This window comes from Zea mays, chromosome 6 (assembly GCF_902167145.1).
Source record: "Zea mays cultivar B73 chromosome 6, Zm-B73-REFERENCE-NAM-5.0, whole genome shotgun sequence".
NCBI lineage: Eukaryota > Viridiplantae > Streptophyta > Magnoliopsida > Poales > Poaceae > Zea > Zea mays.
Genome location: NC_050101.1, coordinates 131,431,058 through 131,443,282, shown reverse-complemented (window position 1 = coordinate 131,443,282; position 12,225 = coordinate 131,431,058). Strand labels below are relative to the sequence as shown.

The window sequence follows — 12,225 nt, the reverse complement described above, 5'->3', positions numbered from 1 at the left end:
GAGAAATGGGCCAGGCCCATTACACTGAGGGTATGAGGGTAAATACAAGGGGAATACCCCAAACCCTAGACGGGCAGTCTAACAGTCAGTGGTAAACTGACGAACGAAAAGGAGATTTTGATAATATTAGTAGCAACAAGAATATTATTAAGGATAAAACGGTCCATGAAAAACTGTATGGCTGATGGACTTGACATGGAGAATGGATCCTTTTCCAACAATGACGGAGAAAAGAGACGTGCAATCTGGAGGTCAAATCAAGGAGATGTTACTAGCATTGGGTATCATGTGGTGGAAGCGCTAGAGTTGATCACCCAATCTGTGACGGTGAGAGGGTTGAGAGCAACTATGCTAAATGAGTTAGCCAGAGACTGTTGATCTCAAGAACTTGCCCAAGGCAACGATGTGACCTTCTGCGGAGTGTGGGGGAGCTGTTGCATGTTCGACACTGGGGGTGGTGATGGCGTACAAATGAAGCTAGGAGGCAGGCCATGTGGGGCAGCAGCAGCAACCAATAGCGCCTGCTGTAGATATGGTTGTTGCTTTGAGGCACTAGGGGCTGGTGCAAGTGACATGGTGATCTGGTTGATCCAGGGGTTGTAGATTGACGGCTAGGGTGCACCTCTCTAACCGCCACTTGGAGTTGGAGCTGCCAGGCTGCTGTCGCGACTACTTCGGGGCAATGGGGGTGGAGGTGGTATCAGACTGCTGCTGTTGCACCGACATTGAGGTGGCAAGGGAGGCAATAGAATTCGAGGTAGAGGCCTCCTTAGCCATGGTGAGCTCCTCGAGTAGAAGGTCGTTGTGGACGATCTCAAACGACAGAAATGGCATGGTGTGCCTCATGATGAATCTTCATGTGCTCGAACTGCTTGTTGAGATTGCGAAGGAGGTTGAGGACTAGCATACAGCCGGGCATGATTTCGCCAAGGTCCCCTAGAGCATCATCCATTGCCCTTCATCTTGTGGCAGTAGTTGCTAATGGAGAGATCGCCTTGGACGAAGGTGCAGAAAGCGGCGTTGAGGTGAGGGCACGAGTCTCCTGGTTACCTTGGAAGTGGTCCTCAATGTTGAACTAGATGTCTTGAGCTGTGTCGCCACGGACGCAAACCATGTCTTGTAGCTCGACAGTGATGGTGCCGAAGGGCCAAGATAGTACAACGTTGTCCATGCGCTGCCATACAGGGGTGGGGGCATCGACGGTGTCAGACGGGACGTGGTTGTTGATGGTGTAGCGCTTGAGGGTGAGGAGGACGAGTTCGTGCCACCGGGGGTAGATGGTGGAGAGGGGAGTGATCGGATGTTTTGGTTACCAACATCCTGCGTGTGGAGGTTGGCAATGATGGAGGCATCATGGATCGCAGCGGCCTCGAAGTCAAAAAAGGAGATTGGGGGTTGCATCAGCTTGACAGCAATGGCGGCCACACACTCTAGGGCAGCGACGATTGCTTGTTCCTTTTCCAGGGCTTTGGCTGTGACGAGGACACGTGCACGGGCGTCAGCAACAGCTTTGGCGGCGACGGTGGCTTTGGTGACTAGGTTGGTCCTCTCCTCAGCGGCAGTAGCGTCCTCTTTGGCACGCTGCACAACCTCTTCTGGGGCATGAGCAGTAGTGAGCTCGACCTCACTAGGGGCTGCCTGCGTCGATGACATGGTGGAGATGAGGCGTCGCGGGAGAGTAGAGGAGGATGGAGCGCAGTGGGTAGGGTTGGGTGGAAGCGAGGGCTATCATAACCGTCTTCTGATACCATGATAGAAAGGCTATCGATGTGGTTGTAGAAGATATGGTTTTACACATATATAGGCAAGGATACCCGAGGGTTTATGGAAACATAACCAATTAGCAGAGATCCTTGTCTAATTGAGATCTATCTATCTATCAACAAAGATTCTTGCCTAATAGAGATCGATCTAACTAATCAGGGGAGATTCTTTTTTTCTCGAATACGCAGGAGAACTGCGCATCATTAAATTAAGAAGAAAGAAGGTCCCAGAGACCAAAACATCAAGAGTTACAAGGACCCATTAATGAGGCTGAAAACACAGAAAAAATTGTCTAATATAGATCGAGCTATCTATCAACGGAGATCATTGCCTATTTGAGATCGGTCTATCCATCCTAGCCATATAGGCACGCTATACAGTGATTCTAACAATCACAACAGAGCAACACACCACCAGAACAGAGGAAGTTGATCTGGTGGCCCTTCTCCAAGTCTAGATGCGCACATACCTCTACTGAATCAGTTGCAGGCGCATGAAGATGGACACCCGCAGCAAATGCGTCCAGCTGTCTTCCTATATTATAGAAGAACAGTGTGATCCTGATCTGATATAGTCGTAGCCTGATATACAAGCACATTCTATTCTAATTCTTGCAGCTGTGTAATTTCAGGTACAATTTGATGGCCAACAGAGTATTACTATTACTAATTTTGGCATCCAGAAGCGAATCTGGCATATATTCACAAATGCTTGCAAAAATTGCTGGTATAGACATCATGCCTCCCCCTTTGTAGCTTCTTGTTAATACCATCTATCATGCCTTAATATTCATGTTTGTAAAAGCCATCGTTGACAGCTTTTTTTAACAAGCTTCAATGTTCAAAATAAATGCCTTATGTTAGGTCATTTCTTAAGAAATTTAAAGAGTCAACTGCCCCACTCAAGAATGCTTGCTATATCTGCTTTGAACACATTATTGCAAGGATCACCTCATAAGACATCTGCACAAAATTCTAAGCAACCAATAGATCACCCTGAAGATTGCAATATTTCATCAACAGAAGAGATTTTGAATGAGATAATCCGGGAGGAAGGATTCATGAATGAGACACTGAACAGTTTATCTCATGTTCATATTATTTCCGACAATGATGGTTCGTCAAAAGCGAGTTATGGGGCATCATCTTTTCAAAGCGGATCTGACAAAGCAATAACTTACTTCTATTTTGATTTCTCTGCCTCATGGCCACGTACTCCTAGTTGGATTTCTTTACTGCGTGGTCACACATTCTATTCCAGTTTTGCTAGGATATTCAAAAGGCTTATACAGCAATGTGGAATGCCAGTAATCTCTTCTCTTCAGAGTACACTAGAAGAGTTTTTAATTTCAAAAGAGAGACCAAGGCAATGTGTCGCTGCTGAAGCGATGGCTGGGATGCTGCACTCTGATATCATTGGGAATCTGGAATGTGAGAACAACTGGTTGATGGCCCAGTTGCATAAGATTATGTTAGCACCATCTGTGGAGTCAGCTCCTGAATGGGCAGCTTGTATTCGATATGCTGTTACAGGAAAAGAAAGAGCTGGAACTCGTGCTCCTGTTCTCAGGCAAAAAGTATTAGAATGCTTATGTACTCCTCTTCCTCATTCCATGGCAACTAGCGTACTTGCGAAGAGATATTCTTTTCTGTCCGTTGCTCTAATAGAAATTTCTCCACCCAAAATGTCCCCAGCAGAGAAGCAATACCATGTTAAAATTCTTGATGAACTACTTGACAGCATGAACCATTCATCTGCTCAGGTAAACTAAATGACTTCACTATTGTGTGTATGAAATACCATTTGTTTTGTTTCAGTCTTCTTATTTCAATTATATTCTCTCTCGAACAAGAGCTTCGTATCTTTGTATGTATTAAAGAAGAGAGAAAGGGGTAGAAACCCCAAAGTTCACACACATGCACCCCCTTTAGTTCTATAATGCAGTCTCCCGAAAGCAAACAGTCACATCTGAAAAGCATTTCCTAGAATTATCTAGAAAAATTGCTCCAATATTTTTCACAAGTATTGCCATGGCAGTTTAGTTCCCACCTTTAGGGCTAGTTTGGCAACCTCATTTTTCCAAGGGATTTCCATTTTTTCTATGTGAAATTAGTTTATTTTCCCTTGGGAAAATGGAGTTGCCAAACTAGCCCTTAGGTTCTGATGCTTGACTGTAGATGATCTGTTGGATTCCTAGTTCTTATTATTAGATGTATTGTGTGGTGTACTGATGTTCTGTGTGTAATGGATCACTATAATGGATTTAAGCCCACTTTACTCTTATTAATACAGCTCCCCATCCTATCCAGGGTTAGGGTTTCACTTCCAACATGGTATCTCGCTAGGTTTAGACTTCCTCTTCTTCTCCCCACCCCCAGCCACCATTGTAGCCGCCGACTACAGTAGACTCGCCGGCGCTGCCTCTCCCCTTGTGGCCAGTCGTGCTCAGGCCCTCCCTCCCTCAATCGCGAGCCCCCCTTCCACCTCAAGCCACCTCTAGTTCTTCTCCTGGTGAAGGAGCAGGGCGCATGTCCCCTTCTCTAGCTCACCTCTGTGCCGTGCCCGAGGCCATGATCTTCAAGCTCGCCGTCGGCTTTCGCGTCACTCCGGCCACGTTGGGCTCCAGGACGCCAGCGTCGCTTTCGCCCAGGTCATGCCCTCCTATGCGATCTCCACCACGTCGCACGGACCCGCGCCATGGAGGCGGCACGCGCGCGGGCGGCGGAGCCGCAGGGCGCGGCCGGTGGCGCTGAGGGGCGGAGCCGTCGGTCTGGCGTTCATCTCGGACATCTCCGTCTTCTCCCAGGGGCATGGCTGTCGTCAATGTGCCTTGCTCGCCTTCCCGCCGTCAGTGTCGCTCGCCTCCCGCCTCACCTCCATGGACGTCGCTCCCACCTCCAATCGGCGCCGCAACCTCAGCGCGCGGCAGGGACGTCGTCACCCTTCTTCCTGTTGACCTGGCGGGACCAGTGCTCTCTTGCTCCACTGGCAACGCGGCCTCGACCCCCACATGCGGCAGTAGCACGACTCCCTTCTCCGGCGACGCCCTGCAGCTATCCCCTTCCGTAGCAACAATACGTCCTACGACGTCGTTTCTCCCGTGTCTTCTGTCGCGCTAGCTACGCCTATACCAACGTATGGCGCCGCCACCTCCCTGGCCGAGGGCGCAACCGCCTCCCAATCCTCTCGACGTGAGGCCCTGCCCCACCTTCATGCCAGACACGACCATCTTCCATGTGCCCGTCGGAGCCTCGGTCTCCTTCACTGACATGGTTGCGGCTCCTCTCCCTTTTCCTGCGCGTGCGCTCCTCCCTCCACCCTCCGGCACACCTGCGCACGTTCCGGTTGCACCCTTGAAACCCCTCCTTCGCTCTGATGCGGTTCACGTACCTCCCTACTGTGTGCACATCTCCCTTCATGATGGTCTGCTTCTCCGGGCACATTCGTGGCATTTGATCGGGTTATGAATCCTGTCCTTCGTGACTGCGTTGAGCTCTACCCTCACGAGGGTCGCCATGCTCCCGGACCGTTTTTGTTCCTCAGCACCGCGATTGTCTCCATGACGATCGAGTCCTTGCCTTCTTCCTCACCCATGTTTATTGTCTGCATGTTCACTGCTGGCCCTAGCACCCTTTCTGGCGGCTTTGTGGGGGCGCCCCCGATGGCTCTCTCATCCTTCCCCATATCATTGTCGCCCTTTCACTCCGGCGCCTCATTCCACACCACTCCCGACCCCAGAACTGTCTCTTTACCCCATTCCCATAACCCCACCTCTCCTTCCTCCATCGTTGCCAAAGTACACCATATTTGGTGTTTTGCCGGGGCCAACCATTTTAAAGAATTGAGTCCAGTTCAAGGGGTGGGCTAGTTAGTGGTTTTCTGGTTGTTGGTCCGATTCTACCTTTATCGTCTTTTTAGTTGGTCTCACCTGTGTTTGTTTTGGCAGCCCTCTCTGCTTGGTCTTAGCGGGGAAGTTCTTGACTGGACCCCCTTTTTATCTTAATTCAAAGATATGCAGCTCTCCAACGTATTTGATAAAAAAAATCCAGGACCTAAGGAGTGCTACTGGATCCATCTACTGGAAGAGTATTCATCTAAGTCATATAACCAACCCATTTAGCCCGTTCGCCATCAATATATCTAAGATTAAACCTTATTCATAGTTCAAGTACCATTCATACTTTAAAACTCGACCGGTCGGGGAAAGACCATCCCCACGATATTATATTAAATAGAAGCTCAATCGGAGCTCCGACTGAGAAGATCACGAAAGCTAGTCCCCCGTGCAACATGAGGGACCGGCCCCTATAGGCCAGATCTTTACTCTTGCTTTGAGCCCTCCTAGCCCTACACGAGGATCCGCCCCCATAGGTCAGTCCATCTCGTGTGCACACGACCAGGGGAACCAGCGAGTGACCTTTTTTAACCTCATCCTCAAATTCGCTCCCATTGAGATTCGAACTCAGGACCTAAGGAGTGCTACTTAGACCACCTAACCAACTCGGCTAGAGGCCCTTTCGCCCATTCATACTTTAAGCTTTTGAAAGGTAGCAATGTCAAATGGAACCTATGATCTGCAAGGAAATAGTTACTGTTTCTGCAAAAATCTTGTTGCTGATTCTTTTTGCTTTTTTATGTTTCGAGTTCAGGTAAGAGAAGCAATTGGTATTGCCATGTGTGTTACAACCTCAAATATGAGACTTTCTGGGTTATTTGGCACTGGATGTTCACCGCAAGGCCTTCATGGGGATGTAAGCATGATTGAACAAACAGGAAATAAATATTGGTCTGAACGTTTGACAGATGGAGCTAATGAATTAGCCGTAAGTATACAAAATAGTACTCAATCTAAGCAACTAGAATCAACATCAGATTCGGCTGAAGATAGCATGGATGATAGAGAGCAGGCTGATGCTAAAAGGATGGAAACGGTGCTTATTTCATGCCTTTCTCCAAGTTTTAAGGTGCCATTTCCACAAGCTTCATTTCTGGCTTACATATTCCCCTTTTCTGTTTCTTTGCAGATATTTCATTTTATGATCGCATCTTTGAAGTCTGGGCGATCTTCTGTTCTACTGGACACTATTATTAGGCTTGTGTACCCAATTCTCTCACTACAGGTAAATCGATTTGGTAATTTTGCAGTGAAAGGGTAATTTTGTGGTGAAAGGGCCTTTTTGGCTTTCTCTCGCTTTTCATGTCATCTTCTTTTTATTACTTTTTTCGTTGTTACTAGCCTTAGAGATTTTAGAGTTATCCTGTAGGGAAACGCTTTAAACTACACAGGACCTTCTCAAAAAGCTATAAAAAGGTATAACGGGCTATAACAAAAGCTATTAAATTAGTGGTTTTATAGAAAACATGAAAATTCTTCATGAATTATGCACAAGGACAATTAACTAAACAAACTTTTTATGATGACAAATACTCATATATATGTAGGATATCTAAGAGAATACATTTTTAAGTCAATTACTTAACATTCATCATATCGATCAACATACTACTGCAGTCAATACTCAGTGTTCCATAGTTAAATAATTAGTTAATGGTTTATTACATCATTGATTAAGTAAAAAAACTAAAGGAGATAGATTATAGTTCTCTAGACTAAATATTGAATATCTATCTTGGTCAGGATTATCGATGCTAAAAATATATCGCGGCTAAATCAAATATCAGGGTGTTCAACGGAGCTAAAATGTCACTAATGGCAATAGCGGAACAATTGATGATAGTGTAGCGGTAGATTCTGTAAAGAGCTGTAACTAAGCTATAACAGGCTATTTAAAACCATGCTTAGGGATGACAGTAATATATAGAGAACTCATAGGTCATATGGGCTTGTCAATGAAAAATGTTGAAGGTGAGGAAATTCCTCGTCTTTGCAGGAAACATCAAATAAAGATTTATCATTGCTTGCTAAGTCAGCTTTCGAGTTGCTGAAATGGAGGATTCTACATCGGCCTTTTCTTGAAACTGCTATTACGTCTATTCTTCCTTTAGTCAGTGATCCTAACTGGCGTACCAGATCTGCACTGTTATCGTATCTCAGGACCTTTACCTACAGGTTTGATAAGTCACTTCCTTTCCAATGTAACTATATTTGTGACAACGGTTTTGATTGACAATAATGTTTCTTTCCTTGATGCTTAGTATGAAAGGGTTGTAGCTTAGTACTCCCTCCGTCCCAAAATATAATTTGTTTTAGACTATATATTCATTAATCAACTTATGAATGTAGTTTGTATGTATATCTACACTCATTATCATTCAATTGAATGTGGACAGAAAAAAAAGAGGGCTAGAAATAACTATATTTTGGGATGGAGGGAGTAGTACATTCTGAAGGCCAAGATTTTAGTCCTTGCTACAAAGCACACACTATTTTTAATTCCTTTACTATAAAGAAAGTGCCATGACTTGGGAGTTGTTACAGTTACTTGTAACCCCATTAAGGCCAACAGTTTTTTTGACAAGGGTAACTTTTTCCCATTACCTTCATAATGAAAAATAGTGCTGGAGTTTACAAACCATAAGACAGTAGCAATAGAGCTACATGAAGAAAGCAAGTGATCAGAGCTAATGGAAAATGAATCCACTACATTACCTTTGTCACAGGCACACATTCATACTTTCTGGCTCAGAGAAATCACAAATCTGGCAAACAATAGAAAAATTACTTGTGGACAACCAAGTTGAGGCAAGTATATGTTCATTTGACTCTGTACAGTGACATTTATTTTCCCATTCTGTGTCTTGTTACTCAAATTGTGTAATATCATTGCATTATCACGAAAATGTGTACTATCACTCTATCAGTGTACATGTTAGTGCTGTGCAGTGTAGGTTTCTTTTGTCAATGTTTTGTACTTTGTTCTTATACATTCAGGTTAGGGAGCATGCTGCTGGTGTTCTTGCAAGCTTAATGAAGGGTATAGATGAAGATCTATCAAAGGATTTCCGTGAACGGTCATATGCACAAGCCCAGCATATTTTTGTTGCACGGAGAAGGTAAACTTTGTCCTGATTCTGATGTTGTCATGGACTAATGTCACCTTTTCTCTTCTCGTTGATTTGTTTATCAGACAGTCGGCTACTAATACCTCTGTTATTGTTTACAGAAATTTGAAGTTTTCTGTTGGTACCATCCATGGTGCAGTCCTTGCTTTGACAGCTTCGGTCCTTTCTGTTCCATACGACATGCCTAGGTACCCTTTGTGTTTTTCCATGCATGGTGGATGTAGATACTACTCTTTGTACATGGAAAGCGGGCGCGCCCTGCCTTGTCCTGTATGCGTGGTTGACATTGTAGACTTTTGCACTATATGTACCCACACATAATTTTGAGTTCAACTTCAATTCTCTTGACTGGGCTTGTGGCTTTGTGATCTGTTGCAGCTGGCTTCCTTCTAATGTCTCGCTACTTGCTCGCTTCATCCGGGAGCCTCCCCCTATAAGATCAACAGTCACGAAAGCTGTTGCAGAATTTAAGCGCACCCATGCTGACACATGGAGCATCCAGAAGGACGCATTCACTGAAGACGAACTGGAGGCAAGCTAGAAATCTTCTCCTTCACTGCCTTTCCTACTGCTCTACACCTTACGCTCTTTGTGATAGTTCTGCTTTGAACATGCAGGTTCTCCGTGATACATCTTCCTCCTCGTCGTACTTCGCTTAGATTAAAATTTCAAAGGCCATAGGATATTCTCTGGTACTGGTGTTGTGTATATGAATTTATAACTGTTGAAGTGTCGGTGTTTTTCATAAAGTATATCCTTGTACGTACCTAGTTTTATTTCATCAACAGATGCCTTCGTACAACTGAGATGAAGTTATGCAGTCTACTGTATACCGTCTGGACATAGCGGAAGCATTATGGCATGTGGGATCCTTGCGTGGGCTGAGAAATTGTTAACATCCAAATCTTTTGCCCAGTCAACGACGTGAATAAGATGCTGCCTAGTTTAACCGCATAATGCATCTCTGGCAACTCTAATAGCAGAGTCAACGGGCTAGATATAAACTTGCCCATGTTCATTAGAAGCAAGAAAGAATCAGCCATTGACATTAAGAAGTACATGAGCACCCCCGATGCAAACGTCTATAGCCCTAATCATACTTGTTTCTTGCTTCCTCCATTTTACAATACTTGTTCATAATCTTATCAAAATGTCACATAATATCTCTTCATGAAGATATTAGCACGGTAGTTCATGTAGTATTTTCATTCTTGACCTAATCAAATGCTTTCGTAGATGGATGGTTTAAAGTATCTCCTAGAATTTGTGCCTAGCTTTGTTTCTTCCATAATCAGTTGCCACATCGTTTAAACCTAACAACTCCATCTATCCCAAAATAAACCAACTTGTAGGGTTCTACTAGGGTCGTTCTATATTAAATTATTTTAGATTTCATCAAATTTATAAAAAGATAACGTAAATAATTATGACACCAAATTTCTATCACTATATATATACTACAAAAGTGTAGACACATAAATATTGTTAATATATTTATAAATTAAATTAAACTAAAGAAAGTTTGATAAGCCCAAACTCTAAGGCGACACTTTATTGGATGGGGTATATTATACGAAAAAGTAATAGTTGAAGTGTGATTTTGATGGACATAACAAAGTTTTGCCAAGTGTGTTGCTATCCCTCTCGAAAAAAGCTAAGTAACTTATAATATGTTTTACTAGGCTTTTAAAAGTGTTTTGCTATGAGATAATTCAAAGGCCAACCGAAGGGATTTGTTTTCTCTCATGTTCTACAATGAAAGACACTTTATAGGTTCCAGATGGCAGACTAGAGGAGAGGGTGAATAGTCATTTCTAAAACTAATTACGTCGGCTAACTAAAATAAATACGAAATTAAAAATTATTTGGTCTAGTCAAGACTACACCCCTCTATCTATCACAAGTACCTTATAACAGATCATAAATAAAGCAACTAAGATGCCAAGCTAGTAAGAGCTCACCTACACAAGTTTAGTTATCTAGGTAACAAAAACATTTGCAACTAGTACTCTAAGCACACCGAGAGCTCGTACGCATACTAGTGAACTAGAAAGGTAAACAACTTAACTACACAAGTTAAGCAATACTATTAAGGTACATAAATGGTAAGACAAAAGTTGACACGATAATTTTTCTCTTGAGGTTTGGTGGTTTGCCAACCACTTACTCCTCGTCGAGGTAAACCTAAGGTTGTCACCAATCCTCTTGCTAGTGCTGACTTGCATGTCACACTCTCCCACATGGAGTGCTCACACCCGGATCTGGCTAGACCATTTAGCATTCTTCACATGTCGCTCTACTAGTGTAGCTCTTCACATCTCTTATGGGGTTTCACAACTTTACGTGGGCTTTTAGAAAGCCACAACTAGGGGTGACAATGAGCTCTAAATTTTACACTATAAGATTTAAGGATCGGATTAGGATCGGACCCTATTTCTATTCATTTTTGAACTAAAATTTATTTAGGGTCCTACCATCCTGTGAAGAAGCATTTGGATCGCGATCCATTACCACCCCTAGCCACAACCTTTAAGTTGTTTAGGAGGTGGCAATCTCCAAGAGTAACAAGCACTTCCAACTTATAACTCAATCATCTAGTGCCACTTGATGCAATTTCTCAAGCACTAGAAATCTCTCTCACACACTTAAATGTGTTCTCTAGCAACCATATGTGAGTAGAGGCCCAAGACCAAGCATACCACTTAGGCAGCATATCCTCAAGGTGCTCTATCATCCAAACCAGTCGACCACCATCTATATTTATAGAGAGAAACAAACTAGCTATTAGGGGCTTTTCAGCTCCACCTTGGAATTTTTAATAGTTTTATCCTGAAAACTCTAGGGTGGCTATCTACAAACCCAACAATCGATTAAAGTGTCAAACATACACAAACCCTTTTTCCACCTTGGAATTTCTAACCACCACGTATCAGAAATTCTGGTGGGGTCGGAATTTCCAAGGGGGAGGAAAACAACACCAAAATACCAAGGTTAGAAAATTTGGTTTTGAGGTCAGAATTTTCGACCAAGACACACCAACCCAATAAAAAACAATCATAATTTATCCATTCAAACTCTAATTTCGATGATTCTAGACTTTTTAGAAATCATATTCAAAGGGCTACACAACTCATTTGAATAATTGATTCAAAACACAATGGTTCAAAACATAATTTCACTCCAAGGATCCAACCCTCAGTTAGGAGCATACCAAAAACATTTTTCTGAAAGCATGCTAACTCCAAATAATCTCCCTTGGATGATCAATCCCTTTAAGCCTTAGTTAGCAATTTAAAACCATTTTCAAAGGTTTTTATCTCAACTTTCAATTACCATTTGATCCTAGCAACGTTTGCGAAGTTAGGTTGCTCAAGTGGCACTAGATGATCGATATGAAAACAAGTTTGCCCTTCTTAATAGTATAACCATCTATCCTAA

At 43.4% G+C, this 12,225-nt stretch overlaps 1 protein-coding gene across 2 annotated transcripts in view; it reads left to right on the top strand.

The window, feature by feature from the left end:
• Nucleotides 1-9,685, top strand: part of LOC100383447 (proteasome activator subunit 4) — a 51,680-nt gene extending 41,995 nt beyond the window's left edge. For both annotated transcript variants that reach the window (XM_008649896.2, XM_008649897.2), the window contains exons 26-35: nt 2,396-2,490; nt 2,628-3,526; nt 6,414-6,695; nt 6,789-6,884; nt 7,656-7,834; nt 8,386-8,467; nt 8,657-8,778; nt 8,889-8,975; nt 9,166-9,319; nt 9,405-9,685. In XM_008649896.2, the coding sequence (XP_008648118.1) occupies nt 2,396-2,490; nt 2,628-3,526; nt 6,414-6,695; nt 6,789-6,884; nt 7,656-7,834; nt 8,386-8,467; nt 8,657-8,778; nt 8,889-8,975; nt 9,166-9,319; nt 9,405-9,446 (2,038 nt within the window). In that variant the 3' untranslated portion in view covers nt 9,447-9,685. The remainder of the gene's footprint in view (nt 1-2,395; nt 2,491-2,627; nt 3,527-6,413; nt 6,696-6,788; nt 6,885-7,655; nt 7,835-8,385; nt 8,468-8,656; nt 8,779-8,888; nt 8,976-9,165; nt 9,320-9,404) is intronic.
• The last annotated feature ends 2,540 nt before the right edge of the window (nt 9,686-12,225 follow it).